This window comes from Malaclemys terrapin, chromosome 17 (assembly GCF_027887155.1).
Source record: "Malaclemys terrapin pileata isolate rMalTer1 chromosome 17, rMalTer1.hap1, whole genome shotgun sequence".
NCBI classification, from domain to species: Eukaryota; Metazoa; Chordata; order Testudines; family Emydidae; genus Malaclemys; species Malaclemys terrapin.
This window is the reverse complement of record NC_071521.1, coordinates 21,289,422-21,308,969: the sequence shown is the minus strand read 5'-3', so window position 1 is coordinate 21,308,969 and position 19,548 is coordinate 21,289,422. Positions and strand designations below refer to the sequence as shown.

Genomic DNA, 19,548 nt, shown 5'->3' with positions numbered 1-19,548 from the left:
GCTCCCTGCATTCTCTTCCCTTTCTTCCCTGTGATTGTTGAGTCTCTTGAATCCTTTGCCAGCCCCAGCCCTAGCTCACCCCCAACATCCTCTGTTCCTCCTCTCATGCAGCAGAACATCTCTAATATCCTCTGACCATGCCAGAAACTTGTTCCTTAGTTCTGCCATCGTCCTATGCCAAGCAACTCTACTTTTCCACCCTGATCAAATTCCACGTGTGCAATCCCACTGACTTTTCACCTCCTTTGAATCAATCCTCAAACCCTCCCTCCCCCACTTCTCCTCCTGTACCTAAGTTCTTGAAAGAGAACATTGACAAAATAAGACACAGCCTTCCCTTACCCTTCTACAGCTTTGCCTCCTCTCTTGTCATAGACACAGGAGTTTCTCATCTGCTCTCCTCTAACCCCACCACCTGCCCCAATGTCCCCATCCCATCTCCTGATCTCCCTCACACCCATTCTCATCCCCTCCCTTACTCTTCTTGTTAGCCCTCACTTGCCTCTGGCTCGTTCCCCACACAATACAAACGTTTTAGTCTCTTCCATCTTAAAAACACCCACCCTTGACCCCGCTTGCCACTCCACCGCATCTCCCTTCTCCCGTTCATCTCTTAGCTCATTGAGCACTCTGTTTACAATCGCTGTCTGAAGTTCCTCTCCTCCAATTCCACCCTAGACCCTCTCCAGTCCATCTTCTGCACCTGGCACTCCACTGAAACCACGCTCACCAAAGTCACTAATGACCTCTTTCTAGCCAAGCTCAGAACCAGTGCTCCATCTTCATCCTCTTCGACCTATCAGCTGCCTTTGGCACCATCAGCCATGCTCTTGTTCTTGAAATCTTCTCCGTCCCTTGGCTTCTGTGACTCTGTCCTCTTTTGATTCTCCTCCTTCCTCTCTAATTGTTCCTCCAGCGTGCCCTTGGGAGGATCCTCTTTGTGCCCCCTGCAACTTTCGGTGGGGGTTCCACAAGGCTCTGTCCTCGGTTCCCTTCCCTTGTCCCTCTCCACCTTATCTCTGGGTAATCTCTGCTCCAGACCTGCCTTCTTCTGTCCAAACTGAAATCTCAGCCTGTCTCTTGGACAGCTCCTTGTGTAAGTCTAGCTGCCATTGCATGGTAAATATGGCTAAAACAGAGCTCCTAACTTCCCCCCCAAACCCTTCCTGCTACCTCCTTCTCGGTCACTGTAGACAGCACCACTATGCTGTCGCTCAGGCCCATAAACGGGGCGTCATCTTTGACTCGGCCCTCCCTTTAGGTCCTCGTGTCCAGCTATGTCTAAATTTTGCCCTTCTTCATCCATACCATCTCCGATCCAGCCCTTCCTATCCATCCACACAGCTCAAATGTTCGTCCAGGCTCTCATCTGGATGACTGCCACATCCTTCTCTGTGACCTTGACAAATGCAATCTTGCCCCACTCTGAATGTTGCTGCAAAGATCATTTTCCTAGCCCATTGCTTTGCCCGTGTCACCCCTTCTCTGTTTTGCATCCCTCCACTGCCTGCCCAGTGCCTCAGATGTAAGCTGCCTGGCTTCGCTTTCAGGGCTCTCTGTGACATATCCCCACCCAGCTTCATGGCCTATAGTAATAATACATGGAGATACACCCATCTCCTAGAACTGGAAGGGACCCTGAAGGGTCATCAAGTCCAAGTCCAACCCCCTGCCTTCACTAGCAGGACCAAGTACTGATTTTGCTGCAGATCTCTAAGTGGCCTTCTCAAGGATTGAACTCACAACCCTGGGTTTAGCAGGCCAATGCTCAAACCACTGAGCTATCCCTCCCCACCTACCAATCATCTCTCATTTGCTATTGAGAGGTCAACTCCCCGCTCTACTCCGGCCAATGCCAGCCTTCACTGCCCACTTGTTAAATCTCCAAACAGGCCCCTGTGTGCTTTCTCCCAGGCTGCTCCTCGGTCGTGGGAGGAACTCCCTGTAAACATCCACACCCTGCCTAATTATACACATTCAAACCCCTCCTCAAAATTCTCCTTTGAAGTGATGCTGACAACAAACTAGGCTGCTGGTGTGCTGAGACCACGGCCCATCCTGCTGATCAACGCTGTCTCCTTGTTTCTTTGTAGGCCCCCGTCTGTCTGTCTGTTGTCTTTTGTCTTATATTCAGATTGCAAACTCTTTGGGGCAGGAAGCATCTCGTTGTTCTGTGTTTGTACAGCACCTTGCACAACGAATCCTTGTCCATGGCTAGGTTCCTGTGATGGGGCACTATTAGTAGCACCCCGGTCACTGATAGTGCTGCAGCATGAAGAGGGCTGCAAGCTCAGCTATGAGCAATTAAACATTTTCTGTTGGGGGATTATGAGCACCTGGGTTAGCGATGTAATTGGGAGGACATAAGTGAAAGGAGCGGGAAGCCAGGAAAACAGAAGGAAAGCTCAGAGGGTGATACTGGGCTGAGACGTAAAGGCTGTGGGGAAACCTCCTCTTGCTGTAACCCTGCCGTACGCTGTTATACGTGGCAAGGAAAGAATAAATACGCACATGGTGCAACCTTAACAACCTGGTGTGTGTTGGTGCCATGAGCCCACACACATTGGCCAGGCAGTGCAGGTAGTGGAGAGCTCCTTGGTGCTGTGGTAACACAAATAATAAATTGTGGCTGCTTCTGAAAATTCTGAACCAAGGGACTTGCCTCTCTTCCCAGGGAAGCTTGTAGCAGAGCCAGTGATAGGACCCTTCTTTCCTGGGTCCTACCCCACTGCCTTAACCACAAGACTGTATTTTCTCCTTCTGAAGGCACCTGCTTCATTCACTCATCTTCTCAGTTCTGACCTGTTTGAGACAGGGTCCGCTGGCAAAACCCACATGTGATCATGTCATTAAAGACATAATACATGTGCACAAGGAGGCAGGATTAAGGGAATGAAAAATAACAAACCGTATTTCCAGAGACATGGTAATGGTGGTGATCAGGACGTCCTGCCCTTTCTCAGCCCTGCAAGAACACAAGCTCTTCCCCAAGAAATAACAATGTGCCATTTAGGGCCAGATTTACAGGCACTAGCCTCTGTCTGTGACTCCCAGTCAGGTGACCTAGATACCTAAGCCCCACCCAGCACCCATAAATCAGGGACCCGTGTGACTTGGAGCCAGATTTCCCAGTAGCTTGGAGCCAGATTTCCAAGGGATCAGCACACACTATTATCAAAATGGCTGAGGACCCAGTGCCGAGCACCCTTGGAAATCTGTCTGCGTCTTTTGGTGACTAAATGGGAGCTGAGTGCTTTGGAAAATCTGGCCCACCATTGTGAAATCCCTGATTTATGGGCTCTCAGCATCTCAGGGTACGTCTCCACTGCAGCTGGGAGAGAGTCCAGGGAGCCAGAGTCACGGTAGCGGGGCTCCAGCTAGTGTGCTAACATAGCAGTGTGGACATTGCGGCTTGGGCCCCCCGGCCCCCCTGGATCCGTGCTCCAGTGACTAACCCACGTGTCCACCTGCCCAGCCATGTCCACGCTGCTATTTTCAGCGCACGCGTTTAAGGCCCGCTGGCGCAAACGTTTCTAGCCGGGCAGAGAGGCTGGCTCCCAGCTGCAATGTAGACGTACCCAAAGGGTCTAACTTGCAGGTGTGAGCTGGCTGCTCCCGGCCAGCCACCTCAGCAACATGGCTCCCACGTCAGGAAAGACAGTTCGTTCGTTGTAAATGTACAGTCGAGACTGCCAGGGATAGTGAGGAATGAGGGAGGGAAGTGACACCACTTTGCTTATTGCAACACATGGCATGCAAGGTTCCCGCTGCAGGAAGAGTCGAGAGAAAAGCAACTGCAAGGAAACTCTCCTTTGATTTTCGGTTGTTTATTTTAAATGCAGCTATTCCAACCTACTGTTCATGGCCACCCAGATCGCCTCTGGAATGAAGTATTTAGCCTCCCTGAACTTCGTGCACAGAGACCTGGCCACCCGCAACTGCCTGGTTGGGAACAGCCATACCATCAAGATTGCCGATTTTGGAATGAGCAGGAATCTGTACAGCGGGGATTATTACCGTATCCAGGGCAGAGCTGTGCTGCCTATACGCTGGATGGCCTGGGAAAGTATCCTCCTGGTAAGGGCTGCTCTCAGCGTGCTTTCTCTCTTCCTTTTGTGTGTGCCCCTCTGTGTGTGTGTGTGTGTGTGTGTGTGGACACACTTCGTACAGGAAACTGAGTAACAGCACAAGTCTCCTTTTCTATCCTTATTGTCTCCTTTACTAATCAATAGGATCTTGGCAGCTGGCTTATCTTGTATCCCCTTTGGTAACTGGATTCACCCTATATGCCACGCATCCCATATGCTGTGTGCAGCCTTTGACTCTCCACCATGCAGACTGCAGTGGCACTGTTTGACTCCAGCTCTTCCTCCAGAGAAGGAAGGCAACCACATGGTTACAGCACAGGACTGAATGTCTGAACGCTGGGTTTTTATTCCTGAATGCTACAGATTCCCTGCTTGGATCTGAGCAAGTCACCTCTCTGTGCCTCCGTTTACCAATTGCCAAAATGTGGAGGGAAGGAGAGAGAACTTTTCCCTCTTCCTCAACTCCCTAGCTTAAACTGGATTTTAAGTATTTAAACTGTGACAAATTTCTTACCTTGTGTGTGCCAGAGTGGCTGGTAAGTCTGTTTTGCTAAACCAAACACTCCACCTATTCTGGAGTAACCAAAGTCCAGAGTAAACCCAAGTTCCAACTGGAGTACTTTCTTCAGCCCTTTGCCATCTTCCTCTGGCTGCGGAAGAAAGGATTTAAATAAATAAATGGAGATATCCTAGCTCCTAGAACTGGAAGGTCATTGAGTCCAGCCCCCTGCCTTCACTAGCAGGACCAAGTACTGATTTTGCCCCAGATCCCTAAGTGGCCCCCTCAAGGATTGAACTTACAACCCTGCGTTTAGCAGGCTAATGCTCAAACCACTGAGCTATCCCTCCCCCTTTGAATAGGGCACTTGCCCCTCTCAGGTGAGTGCTCTGACTCCTGAGCTAGGGAGTAGTGAGCCCTCCGTCTCCTGTCGAAGCTGTTCCCCTGTGGCTAAATAACAAAAGCGTCACTGAATCAGGACCTGGGTCTCCCACCTCCCAAGTGAATGCCCCAGCCACCAATCTACAGAGTCATTCTCCCGTGCTCTCTCTCGGATCCAATGACTCGTTCATTGTTTAATCCACAGTGCAACAGCTTCAATAGGAGAGACTGCAGGCGCCCCCTGTCAGACGATCCCATAGCTGCGTGGTTAGAGCACTAAGCTGAATGGCGGGAGGCTCCTGTTCAGTCTTTTCTCCCCTTCAGGCGGGGAGGGGCCCTGTGGAGTGTCCTCTTTTTTCAATTTTTAAATATGTCCCAACTCTGCCCCCTCCCCTGAGTGCCCGCATTCCCCCTCCTCCCTCCCAGCCATGAAACAGCCCCCAGACCTCCGGACCCTGCACCGCCAGCCGGGCACTTCCGCTCCGGGGGCGCAGGGTCCGGAGACATGGGGGCTGCCTGAAGCCGGTAGCACTCGGGCAGCTCGGCTCTTACAGAGCTGAGGAGTCAGGTAGCAGCACGCAGCAGCTCCTGCCGGAGCCTGGGAGGGGAAGTGCCCGGCCGGCGGTGCAGGGTCCGGAGGTCTGGGGGCTGTTTCATGGCTGGGAGGGAGGAGGGGGAATGCGGGCACTCAGGGGAGGGGGCAGAGTTGGGACAGGGAAGGGGTGGAGTTGGGGCAGGGCCGGTAGGGGAAGGGGCGGAGTTGGGGCAGGGGCGGGGCCGGGGCCCTGTGGAGTGTCCTCTTTTTTCAATTTTTAAATATGGTAACCCTAAGTGAGCTGATGACTGAGCTAGAAGCTAGAAGGTGGGCCCCACCAGCACTGCCTCCTCCAGTCGCCGTGTGTGGCGCAAGGCAGGCGCCTATGGGTATGTCTGTGCTGCAAAAAAACCCCGCGGCAGCGAGTTTCAACACCTGAGTCAGCTGACTCGGGCAGCGGAGCTAAGAATAGCAGTGTAGACGTTCCCAGCCGGGCTGGAGCCTGGGCTCAGAAACCCGGCATGGGGGTGGGTTTCAGAGATAGGCACTTCCCTGCTGCCTGGAGTTAGGTGCCTATATCCCTGAGGGGGGGATGCTTAAAACACACCCCTCTCCTCGGCATCGCCCATTGGCTAGGCAGCTCCCCGCCTAGCGCGCTGGTTTTTGTGAATCGAATTCCAAGGGGCCGATCTCTCCCCATTCATTGTACAGGAGCCCAGTCTCTGTGAATCACAGGGTTGTTCCTGGGATTTGCTCAGCGTCATGGCGCCTGACTCCCTTGGTGGAGCTGGACCCTGCTGAGGCACTTTTGAAAATCCCGGGAGGTGCCGAGCTGCCTCTTTAGGCACCTTTGAAAATCTGGCCCTGGAGTTAGTTGCTAGGTAGGCAGAGCTGCCAGCAATATTGTACCACGGAACCAAAACGGTGGCAAGACTCCTAGGGATGGGAGTTAGAGGCAAAAAAGCACTGCAGGACGCCATGCCCCCAGCCAGCCTGGCAAGGCTGGTACCCACAGGGCGGCCTTTACTGATTTGCCTAGGCTAGTTTTCAAGGTCCCAAGCAACATGGCTCCCACCTCTTCCCCTCAGGAGCCAACTCTGCCGCCTGATGCATTTCACTCTCAGGACATTCCCCTCAGATTCAGCCTGATTTTCCTTGTCTAACTAAGCCGTCCAATCCTGCAGTTACCCCGCACGTCCCTTCGGGCCCAATACAGTTATCACCCCAAGATACAGGCCCACACATTTTGTAGGTAAACATTTTCATCTCTAGGTTCCTTTGTATTATTTCTGTCCTTAGTGATGTTTCCAACTCGAAAAAATGTGGAGTCTGTGAACTGGCTCATTTTCCTTCTTTGTGGCACCTAATCTCCATCCAGGATAACCTGAGTCCTTGCCAGGCCCCCAGCAACTCATCCCCCGCCCCCCGCAATGTATTAGTGTCACGCCGCCTTGCAGTCGTTTTATTAGCTGGTTAATGCCAAGCCCCAACCACCGAGAACGGACCGCGTGTTGCTCAGCGCAAAGGGCCACACTCCAGTGCTGTTGGGGAGAGCACAACAGCTCACCCCTGAGATTGCTGCCGCTGGAGACACAAACACCATCTCTCAGAGAGAGGCAGAAACACCCTGAATTTCTCTCCAACTTGCTTCCCGAACCAGGGACCCTTCCCCAAGCTGCAACCCCTTCGGGCTGTCTGGCGTTTGCCAGCGAAGACACCCATCCGCCCTGCAGCCGGGCTCTATTGCTGCAGTCCCTCCCTCCCCCCTGCACGTGGGTAAGACGCGAGTGGGTCGTACTGTATACGAGACTCTTTCTCCGGAAGGTCTGCCTGGAACGCAGCTTCCTCAAAATCCTGCTGCCGAAGTTGCATGTTCCTTAACCCACAACACTCTTCACCTCCTTGCAGTCAATATCCAGGATACCTACCGCCCCAGCTTTAAAAGTACGGTACACCCTTGTTGTAACAAACCCCTGGGGAGCCGAGCCATTTGTTTGTTATAGCCAGGGGTTCATTATAGCGAAAGAGCCCTGCTTGGGGGAAGGGGGGTGGCTGACACTTTGAGCCCCACAACGGGAGCTGAGAGCTCCTCCGGCCCATGACCATGGCTGACAGCTCTCTGCCCCGGAGGAGCACTCAGCCCCTGGCCGCTTCACAGCCCCAGGGCCGGAGGAGCTCCCAGCCCCCCACAGACCCAGGTCCAGAGGATCTCTTAGCCCCCCCACTGCAGTCTCGGGGCTGGAGGAGCTCTCAGTCCCCCAGAGACCCAGGGCCGGAGGAGCTCTCAGGCCCCCACTGCAGCCCTGGGGCTGGAGGAGCTCTCAGCCCCCCACAGCCCCAGGGCGGGAGGAGCTCTCAGCCCCCCACAGACCCGAGGCCGGAGGAGCTCTCAGCCCCCCACAGCCCCAGGGCCGGAGGAGCTCTCAGCCCCCCACAGCCCCAGGGCCAGAGGAGCTCTCAGCCCCCCACCGACCCGGGGCCGGAGGAGCTCTCAGCCCCCCACCGACCCAGGGCCAGAGGAGCTCTCAGCCCCCCCACAGCCCCAGGGCCGGAGCAGCTCTCAGCCCCCACCCCAGCGGCAGGGCTCGAGGTGGGATCCAGGGACCAGGTTCGCTGTAGCCCAAGGCTTGTAATCGTGAAGGGTGTTCTAGCGAGGACGTGCCGTACCATGTGTGACTGCTCAGAGAAGGAGACAGTGAGTCTCTAGTTTGGACCCCCCAACCCTCTCCCGCTGGGTTTCTGTTTCCTGTCGTGTGTGCAGACAGTGGATTGAAACGGTCGACTCTTCCCAGCAGTTGTGTCCCAGGTCGATAGGCTGGGCACAAAGCAGCCCCGTGCGTGTGGCAGCAGCCGACCCGCTCTTCTCTCCACAGGGCAAGTTCACCACAGCCAGCGACGTCTGGGCGTTCGGGGTCACGCTCTGGGAGATGTTCACACTGTGCAAGGAGCAGCCCTACAGCCTCCTCTCGGACGAGCAGGTCATCGAGAACACAGGGGAGTTCTTCCGGAGCCAGGGCAGGCAGGTGAGGCAGCTCAGGCACCCTCCTCCCCCTTCGCTCTCCCGAATCTTGTTCAGCAGCTCCCTTTTCCTGGCCTTCACACAGCCCTGGCATCCTCTGCCTTCCATCCCTGACCTCTCCAGCTAGTGCCCTGCCTTCCTTCCCCCTTCACCTCAGAGACCCTCGGCGCGTAGCCTCTTCCCCTCCTCTTGCACCGCACTGGATCCCCTGTGTCCTGCCTCCCTTTTCTACACGTGCTGCTCTCCCTGAGTCCCTTCGTCACCTCCTCCTGGCCCAGTCCACGCTCCACACTCCTGCCGTCTCTGATGCAGCCATTCACTCACTGTCAGCCTTGACTTTCTTGGTGTCTCCTCCGCATCTCTCCAGTGGGAACAGCTCCTCCCCTGTGGCCGGGCCTTTTCTGTAACCCTGGCCCTCACAGCCTCCACTTGTCTTCCTCGTGCTCACCCTACAGAAGGCTGTTCCTGTGCCCTCTCGGCCACCTGTGTTCCCCCGAGACGGCAGCTGAAGGCAAAATCCTTTGGGATCCTTCTCTGACTGTGCTCTTTATTCCATGGAACTCTGTCCCTTTTCTTGGGAGCCACGTGACTGCTGTCTTGTCATTCATAGGTGCCAGGCCTCTGCATGGTCCACTCCAAAGAAGGGACTCATGTGGGAAAGTGCTGTTCATCATCACACTCCTGGCCTTAGACTCCAATCTGTGAACCAGTGTTGCAGAGAGGAGGAGGAGGAGGAGGCTGAGAAGAGGCCCTTCGATTTGTCCAGGGGGGTCATTAGAGACCAGCCTGAGAGCAGAGTCAGTGGAGTCCAGAGGGCAGGAGCCAGGCTGGAAGGGATCCAGGTCAGAGTTGGAGGAGAGGAGTTCGGTGCATGTTGGTTGCAGACTGCACACTCAGCAAGTTTTGAAATGAAGGGAGAGACAGCAGGAGTTGAGGGACGGTTTACTGAAGGTTGGGGGGACCCACACTGGTTTACATTAGGAGGGAAAAGGACCGGGGGGTCATGACAGATTGAGAAGGAGGAGGAGACTAGAAGGAGCCTGGGGGCAATGGAGGTAGGCAACAGGCAGGGACAGGACTGCTGAAGCAGCAGGGAGGAAGTGAAACACCTCAAGGTCCATAGCAGGGGAGAAGGGGAAGAAGGCGTTCGAGGAAAAGGGGCTTTGTCCATTTTCCATCTGAAAAAGTCAGGCAGATCCTGTACAGAGAGGGGTGGAAGAGGGTTTCAGGAGGAAGTTGAAGGTGGTGAAGAAGTAATGGGGTGTACGTGGGATTCAGTGAAAGAGGAAAACTAGGAGACAAGAAGTCTGTAGAGGAGGAACTCAGCATGGTCCTGGGACTCCTTGCAGGGCCATTCAGGAGCATACAAGCCGGAGCGGGGGGTGAACCAGTCAGGGGTCAGACTCTATGGTGTCAGAGGGGGGTGCGGGAGCCGTCAGGGCAGGAGGAGGCAGAGTGGAGGGAGCGTGTTGAGGAGAAGGCTGAGATTGGCAGAGGAGACATGGATGTCACCAGCCCAGAGGCTATGGAGGGCCAGGAGGCTGTGGGCGATGCTGATGGGATTGAGTGAGGGCTGGAGAGGGACGTCTGATAGAGAGAGATCAGAGCGGGAGCAGTGTTGGCTGAAGACAAGGTTGAGGGAGAGGCTCACTTGGTGAGTGGGAGAGCTGTTTACAGGAGTAGGTGAGCCCGAGGATGTGGGTGGCTGGGTTAGACAGGCAAATGGAAGTTGCCACCAGTGACAGTTCTCTGGTCGGTCCGAGTATGGCACGTAAACTCCTTGGGGGGAGGCTCTGTGTCTTTTCTAGTGTACATGGCACAGAGGACACCAAAGGCACTCAGCATACAGGCATAGCAACAAGGGATGGGCAAACACTGCTACAAACGTCGGGAAATATGCCCTCCAATTCTGGAATGAATTAATGGCAACAGAGCTCAGCCACCCTGTTTTTTGGTTTGCTTCCCGCACTCATTCCAGGGATAGGTTTCAATTGCAGGAACAGGGTTGTGGAATGTGATTTTCAAAGTCACACGTACCAGGATTCGTGGAAATCAAATTTTGAATGTCCACATACAAGTATGATCCCTGAAAGGGCTTGTTCAGCCGGTCATTCAACTATCACCTGCCTTATGTGACTAAACACTGCAACGAGCAAATAGTATATCAACATATGCCTGGAGAATGAATTGGGATCAATTCAGAGCTTAAAACAATTCACCAATAAAGATGTAGAATAATTTGGAACATTAAATCCATTTCAGGACATCCCTCTCTGCCCAGAGATGTACCTGGAGCTGAAAGGGCGGCTACATTTGTCACATACAATATTTGTTATGAATAGTTTGCTGAGCTGTAATCGTGCTCATTCATGATTAATAACTGGCAGCCCTTAGAGTGCCAATCAAGCAGAACAGCCCACGGCTTTCTTCATTCTTCCAAACGGACAAAATGTTTCCTAACTGGAGCCAATCAGACACTCAGGAGCAATCCACCATGAAGAAAGGAGAGAGAAGAGGAAGAAAAATAATTGTGGCCCATCCCCTAGCTTTCAGGGGGCCCCAGAACGTGCACTGGCCTCATTGCCACGTCTCAGGATGTCAGGCACTCTCTCACTACACACCCATCAGGGTAGTGTCAGAGATGTGGCCCAGATCTCAGTTTTGGAGCTGTGTAAAATACCTTTAGAGCTACTGCTTTTAAAGGTCAGGGGAAAAGCCCTTTGAACAGTGCCCCGTGGAGCTACTCATCAGTCGGATGGATTCTTGTGAAAAGCACCTCCAAAATCTGCTGCCATGCAGGTAAAGCCGTTTGAACAAACCCCCAGGGGCGACTGCATTCCCTCACTGTTCTGCTTTCAGACCAAGATACTTGCTCCAAGTTGGGTTTTGAGGTGTAAAATCTAATCCTTGGTTTGATTGGTTCACAATGGCTCAGTGAGAGAGAAGGTGGAAGATACCAGTTCAACCGCCCTGAAGCTTGAAGTCCCCTGTTTCTTTCTAGAACAGTTGAAGCAGCAGGGTGAGCCTCACACACACACTCCACACCAATGTGCCTTGACCTGGAGATTGTTTTATCTAGTGATGACAGAGTTGTGTTATCATAGAATCATAGAATATCAGGGTTGGAAGGGACCTCAGGAGGTCATCTAGTCCAACTCCCTGCTCAAAGCAGGACCAATTCCCAACTAAATCATCCCAGCCAGGGCTTTGTCAAGTTGGGCCTTAAAAACCTCCAAGGAAGGAGACTCCACCACCTCCCTACGTAACCCATTCCAGTGCTTCACCACCCTCCTAGTGAAATAGTGTTGCCTAATATCCAACCTAGACCTCCCCCACGGCAACTTGAGACCATTGCTCCTTGTTCTGTCATCTGCCACCACTGAGAACAGCCGAGCTCCATCCTCTTTGGAACCCCCCTTCAGGTAGTTGAAAGCAGCTATCAAGTCCCCCCTCATTCTTCTCTTCTGGAGACTAAACAATCCCAGTTCCCTCAGCCTCTCCTCATAAGTCATGTGCTCCAGACCCCTAATCATTTTTGTTGCCCTCCGCTGGACTCTTTCCAATTTTTCCACATCCTTCTTGTAGTGTGGGGCCCAAAACTGGACACAGTACTCCAGATGAGGCCTCACCAATGTCGAACAAAGGGGGACAATCACGTTCCTCGATCTGCTGGCAATGCCCCTACTTATACAGCCCAAAATGCCATTAGCCTTCTTGGCAACAAGAGCACACTGTTGACTCATATCCAGCTTCTTGTCCACTGTAACCTCTAGGTCCTTTTCTGCAGAACTGCTGCCTAGCCACTCGGTCCCTAGTCTGTAGCAGTGCATGGGATTCTTCCGTCCTAAGTGCAGGACTCTGCACTTGTCCTTGTTGAACCTCATCAGGTTTTTTTTTGGCCCAATCCTCTAATTTGTCTAGGTCCCTCTGTATCCGATCCCTACCCTCTAGTGTATCTACCATGCCTCCCAGTTTAGTGTCATCTGCAAACTTGCTGAGAGTGCAGTCCACACCATCCTCCAGATCAAATAAAGACATTAAACAAAACTGGCCCCAGGACCGACCCCTGGGGCACTCCGCTTGAAACCGGCTGCCAACTAGACATGGAGCCATTGATCACTACCCGTTGAGCCTGACGATCTAGCCAGCTTTCTATCCACCTTACAGTCCATTCATCCAGCCCATAGTTCTTTAACTTGGCAGCAAGAATACTGTGGGAGACCATATCAAAAGCTTTGCTAAAGTCAAGGAATAACACATCCACTGCTTTCCCCTCATCCACAGAGCCAATTATCTCATCATAGAAGGCAATTAGGTTAGTCAGGCACGACTTCCCCTTGGTGAATCCATGCTGACTGTTTCCTCTCCTCTAAGTGTTTCATAATTGATTCCTTGAGGACCTGCTCCATGATTTTTCCAGGGACTGAGGTGAGGCTGACTGGTCTGTAGTTCCCCGGATCCTCCTCCTTCCCTTTTTTAAAGATGGGCACTACATTAGCCTTTTTCCAGTCATCTGGGACCTCCCCGATCGCCATGAGTTTTCAAAAATAATGGCTAATGGCTCTGCAATCTCATCCGCCAACTCCTTTAGCACCCTCGGATGCAGCACATCCGGCCCCATGGACTTGTGCACATCCAGTTTTTCTAAATAGTCCCGAACCACTTCTTTCTCCACAGAGGGCTGGTCACCTTCTCCCCATACTGTGCTGCCCAGTGCAGCAGTCTGGGAGCTGACCTTGTTCGTGAAGACAGGCTCACACAGGCCTTGGCTTCTCTGCTGAGACTGCCAGCAAAGGGCCAGCTGCTGGCAGGGTGCACAAATTCTTGCTGTGATTTTAGGTGCCCCAGATCCTAGCCAGCACCCCTCCTTACCACCCACTAGGGCTGCTGTGAGGAGAAGCCAAGACTCCATTGCTCTGAATGCCTGGGGGTGTTTCAAGCTTCCCTGGGTCTCAGCAGGCTGCAGCATTGTTTCCTCCTTTGGCCTGTCTGGCACATTTCCTGGGCACTGACTGCTCAGCCCACCTGCCCTAGGCTGCCCCTCGGCTGCCCCAGTTACTTAACCCGCTCCCTGAACTCCACCCAAATGGCATAAGGCTTCTGGTTACAGTTGCTCTCTCTCAGGGGCCTACAGCAGTTGTGAAGTGGTGAGCACACGCCCCACACTTTGCATGGGGTCTAACACATTTATGCTCTTTACTTGATCATGTAAAGCACAGGAGAGCACATCTGAAACAAAGCAATAAACATCTGAACCCACCGTCTCGTCACTGGGTCACCCTTCCCTGGTGAGTCCTTGGGGATCCATCTGTGTCAAGGAAGAATCCCTTACCCAGCCTGATCTTCCTCTCTCCTGCACCATGCCTCCGTCCTCCCCCTCCTCCTTTCTCCCCCCGCCCCCCCAGGGGTTTTTCTTTCCTTCTACTCATGGCAAACTTGGACAGCTCCTACCTCCCCCCCCCTCCCTTCCGAGTAGTCGGCTAAACTGTTCTTTCTAAGGATTCAGCTGCTTTTCTAGCATAACCTTTGTGACGTGTTCATACTATTGTTAACCTTGAGTATTTCCCATTGTCCCTCCGGAGAGCCCCTGCTGCAGAACCCCTCAGAAATGGTGGATCCGGATACATAGAGGCAATCATGATACAGCAGTTTTTCCTATTATCGTAAGCTGTACAGACATAGCCCCAATTCATTTAGGGTGACCAGATGTCCCAATAAAATCGGGACTGTCCTGATTTTGAGGAGTTTGTCCCGTGTCCCGACCGAAGTACGGTCGGGACACCATTTGTCCCGATATTTTGTTACGAGCGTTTTTGTTTTTTTTTCTTTACACTCACCCGTCCAGGTCTTCGGTGGCAATTTGGCAGAGGGTCCTGCAGTCACTGACAGTCTTTGACGGCGAGTGCTTCTGTCTTTGGCGGGCAAGGTTTATTACATGCCGCCAAAGACTGTCAGCGACTGATAGACCCTCTGCCGAATTGCCACCGAAGACCCGGACGGGTGAGTGTAACCATTAAAAAGGTCCCTCCCCGCCCCCCCCGCGGCAGTCCCGATATTTTCCACTTAGCATCTGGTCACCCTAAATTCATCACACTGGGAAATGGATTGTCAGCTGTAGCTGGCTGAAGAATTTTTGACAGAGTTTTCGTTTGGAAAATGCAGCTTTGTTGAAATCAAAACATTTCATGGGAACCTGTCGGTTTCAACTACATTTTAGACAGAAAAGTGTCAAAACAAATGGTTTTGACACTCTCGTTTTGTTCATATGTTGAAATGTTTTATTTCGGTAAGGTAAAAACAATCCATTTTGACTTTATCATTGCAACTTTTCTATTACTAAAATGAAACTTTTTTATCTTAGCAAAACAAAACAATTCTCCATTATCAGCTGAATTGACATTTTTCAGAATTTTCATTTCATGGGAAATATGGAAATTTTGACTTTTTGTTTCGATTTGGAACAAATTTTGAAATGTTGGCATTTCTCACTGGATGAAGATCCCATTTTCTGATCACAGCTCTGTTATCAACTGAGCTAACAAAACACCCACGTAGCTAATGTGTATGCATGTATCAGTTTCCTCCCTGAGGGGCTGACAGTGAAACTTTATCTGCCCACACGAAGTCATCCCAATAAGTGTTAAGATAATGCATGGCTGTGCACTGCCTTGTAAAACCTAGAGAAATGGCAGTCACCCCTTGTTATTAATTGGGTAATTAATAACACTGAAGTAGTTGTATTTTTTCTGCTTGCAGATCTATCTGTCCCAAACACCTCTGTGTCCAAACTCTGTGTTTGACCTGATGTTAAAGTGTTGGAGCCGAGATATAAAGGATCGTCCCACTTTTGATATGATTCACCACTTTCTGGTAGAACAAATGGACTGTAACATTTGACCTGAGTGGAAAAGAGACAAATTGCTGAGAACAGGATGACTTCGGTGGTGTCTCTTTTTGCCTGTCTCTCCCAAACAGATGGGCAGGCAGCCCTCACTACACTCCCTTAGACTGTAATCTCTTTTAAATTGAGATGTCCATGGCAGCTGCTTGTTTTATTGGCCATGGTCTGACATACATGACCAGATGAAACCTATCTTATTGGTAGAAGAATCATCTCCTGTTCTGCATAATTTCCTGGGAATACTGTGAGGGGGGTTTCTTTGGCACCCCATGGCTACAGACACCTGTGGACAAAAAAACTGGAGAAGACTTTATAAGGGACTCCCAGCTCTCCCCGAAGAGACAAGAAGAGAAGGCTAACAGCTCAGGAGCTAGGATTGGAAGAAAGGATGTGGAGAAAGAAAGACTCCAGTCTTCTAAAGATATAGAAGCTCTGTGCACATTAGCAAGCAATTCAGTATGTCCTTGCTAAAGAAAATATATATAATGTAACTAACTATAAATGAATAGAAATAGGCAGTGGTTGAGGGGACTTGAGAACCAGACAGAGTTAGATTTAGCAACCCTTTGGAGGTAATTTGATCAGGGACTGCAGATGATGTGGATAGAAGAATCCAAGGCCATGTCCGTTTATTCCTGTGGTTGTTCAGCACTGCTTTTGTTATATATGTGCCTTTTTCCCACACTGGATTTTTATCTTTAAAAAATGAATGTCAAAGGTCATAGGAAGGTTGCTGTAGTAGAGGATCTTTCTTTGACCTGCAAATAAAGGTTGGGGTAGAGGTTTGTATTGGAAAATAGCTGATACTGTACTACTGTCTCGATGTAGATTTATTATCCTTATGAACTTGTAGCCAGAATGGACTGATGTGCAATGAATCCTGTATAAATACCCATTAATATGAGCTGTCTAGGTCAATGCTGTTATGTGGTGGGAGGGAGCTCACATTTGGTGAGACTGCATGGGTGAAAGCAGAATGGCTGCGTCATTTGTCAGAGTTCAGTGCATGCCCGAGCACAAGGGAGAGAGCACCTACCACTCCAGCTTCTGCCCACCTGTACTGGGTGACTTCTTGTCAACTTGGCGGACATTCCGGCTGTGGCAGGGCCAGTTCTACCATACAGGCAAACGTGTGCTGCCTGCCTGGCCCTGTCGGGAGGTTTCCTTCTGGCAAGGAGGGGCTGACACACCAGATGAGAATGTTATTGCTAATCATGCTGGGCTTGCTTTTCACACCCTAGGCCTCCTACTTAAAAAATATCTAGTCATTGAACTGCGAGTAATTTCTTATTTTGATTATGTCACAGAATGCTCTTTCCCAAGGTTTTATAGGAGGCAGAGAATTCAGAGCCTATGCCGCAGCCTACTTTTTCCATTGCTGATTTATCAGGTGTCTGGGTGGACGTCCCACAGTACCCTTATTGCATAACAAAGTGCTATTAGGACCAAACGAAAAATCTCCTCAAATGGAGAAGGTGAAAATTTAGCATTTCCTTCTCCAGGCTTTTTAAACTCTTCTAACACACCTAATTCAGAGCAGGAATTAGTCATAACCTTTCCTGAGTCATAAACATATTCTATCCACTGCCAGAGCATGGGCTGATGTGAAGAGCTCTGTGTGTATTGAGGGGGAGACCATTGGGGAGAAAGAAAGTGCATTTAGCTACGATAAGAGAATAATTAGGACTGTGTGTGTGCAAGAAGAAAATCCTGGTGCAAAATTGGCTCGAAACTGTCCTGTGATGCTTCAGTAAATTTCTACTGTTTGCTTCCTCAGAGATCAACTATACTGACGTCTTTAACAATGTTAATCAGTTAGATCTCATATGCAAATGACTGCATCCTGATTGGCTCTTCAGAAGCTAACAGTTTTTCTTGCTTCAGCCAATCAGTTCAGTTATGCAATTATCTGCTTCCTGACTGGCTAAGAGGAAGCAAATAATAGTTTGATTCTGGCTCTCTGCCATCATCTTCACAGCCATAGGAGAGAGCTGCAGATACTTCTGATTTAAAACATTTGGAATATGTAAGCATACGGAAACTGACTTCTTGTGTTTGTTAATGTCAGGATTTAGTTTCCCTCCATTTAAATATTGATTCATACAACATTTGTCTCTCATATCAATAAATCGTGATGGTAAACTCAACAGAAGTGAATTTCTCCTTATTATCTGAGTGTCTGCACAGAGGACATATGTCTAGATCAACATGCTATAGCCTTGTTATATACATGGCAGTTTGTGACCTTAGAATGAATATCCATTGGTCATTTCATGAAATGGACACAGGAAGGAATTTCTAAGCGTCATTTGAGAAGAAAGGCCTGCGTCGTCCATGCAGAATTGATAAGGGTTGAAGGAGAAGTGGAAGTATCGCTGCAGTGGTTTTCCTGGTGCCCTGGGACACCTCCCCTTAAATGTCTCACTTCTTTCCGTTAGTATTTTTGTCCTTATTATATTAGCTCAAAACATTCAGGTTTGAGGAAACACAACAGGCACTTTTACAACCAAGAATAGTTCTCAGTTTTTAATCATAGACAGATGTAAACAGCCTGTGTCAGATGCTTCCCTTGCCCTGTCAGCACAGATGGCCCTAACTCAAATGGAACTGGTATGGTTCCACTGAGCAGGGACGAGGACTTGGCTAACCATGCAGGCTGTCTGTGATGGGGTGGGCTAGGCCCGGAGGCCCCTTACTGGAGGCCTCAGTGTTCTGCCACACCTGTACCAGGAAAGGAGCAGTAGAGAAGTCCTCCAAGCAGCCTAGAGTGGCTGCAGGGGAAGCAGCCAATCAGGGCGCAGGAGGGCCATATAAAAGGAGTTGGAGCGCTAGAGCCAGTCAGTTCCTTGCGGGATCTGTGGGAGCACAGATAGAGCTCCTGACTAGCGAAAGGGAACTGCAGCACCATGGACAGCTCAGTGCTGGCAAGGATTGGGGCAGAAAGGAAGAGCTCCTGGATCTGAACTTAGATGAGCCCTGGGATAAGGATGAAGCTTTGGTAAAGGCTGGGGCCATGCAGAAGTGGCCCAGGGAACTGAAAGCAGAGTAGTTAAAGGGACATGGTGGCATGTAGCTACTATTCTTAGGATCCCTGCACTGGGACCCAGAGTAGTGGGTGGGCCTGGGCTTTCCCCCCCCCCCCCCAATAGCCCAGTGGGGAACTGGCCTACAGTCAGATAGCAAGAAACCCCCAGAAGGGGAAGTGAACTACTTACTGGCCGAGCAGGGGTGAGAGTAGACCAAGAGAGTGAAACCATTGCCTCCAGGGAGGAAGCCCTGGGGGTACAGTCTGATATCGCAGGCACACATGAGAGGTGGGTGCCATGCTGTTACATTTAGTACCAGAAGTGGGATCCTTTGGACCGACCCCTGATCAACAAGGGGTACATGGCCATGGAAGAGGGGATCCGCCTGATGGTGGCAGGCCAGCAGCAGCAGGGGACCCAGGCCCTACTGATGCAATTAGTGGAGAACCTGCAATGGCAACAGGAGGTCCAGTTTGTAGCGCAACAATGGTGGCAGGAGATCCAGCAGACTGGAAAGAGTCAACTTGAGCAGCCCACATAGCACCATTCCTGATGGGTGAGGCACAGGCAGCTTACTGGGCGGTAAGCGATGAGCAGGCAAGTTCCTACCCAGAGGTGAAGGCAGCCATTTTGGATTGTCTAGGGCTGACATCGGAGAGGTACAGGCACAAGTTCCGGACAGCATCATTCCCGCAAGGGGAGCAGCCACGGAGTCTGGCGCAGAAGTTATGGGACCTGGCGATGCGCTGACTTGGTCCAGAGACCAGCCTGGTGGAGAAGCTCCTGGATCAGGTGGTCCTAGAGCAATTCGTGACGGTCTTACCAGGAGGGACACAGCTGGGTAAGGAGTTTACAGCCGGCCTCAGTGGGGGAAGCAATCAAGTGAGCTGAGGCCTACTTTGCGGTCGAAGGAGAGGAACGGCCCAAGCTGTATGGTCAACTGAAAGGGGTGCACCAGGGGGTGGCCCAGGGAAGCTCACAAGGGGGAAAGCCCCAAGGCTTCTAGACTCAAAGGGTGCATTGCAATTGCAAGGAGTCCAGGGAGCCCTGCAGCCTATGGGAAGTACTAGTGCAAAGGAGCTAGGAGACCCGGTAGTCT

The 19,548-nt window shown here is 51.3% G+C and overlaps 1 protein-coding gene across 3 annotated transcripts in view; it reads left to right on the top strand.

The window, feature by feature from the left end:
• LOC128825418 (discoidin domain-containing receptor 2-like) overlaps window positions 1-17,569 on the top strand; it is a 146,121-nt gene extending 128,552 nt beyond the window's left edge. For all 3 annotated transcript variants that reach the window (XM_054007928.1, XM_054007927.1, XM_054007929.1), the window contains 3 exons: window positions 3,843-4,077; window positions 8,377-8,526; window positions 15,279-17,569. In XM_054007928.1, the coding sequence (XP_053863903.1) occupies window positions 3,843-4,077; window positions 8,377-8,526; window positions 15,279-15,419 (526 nt within the window). In that variant the 3' untranslated portion in view covers window positions 15,420-17,569. The remainder of the gene's footprint in view (window positions 1-3,842; window positions 4,078-8,376; window positions 8,527-15,278) is intronic.
• Window positions 17,570-19,548: the final 1,979 nt, after the last annotated feature.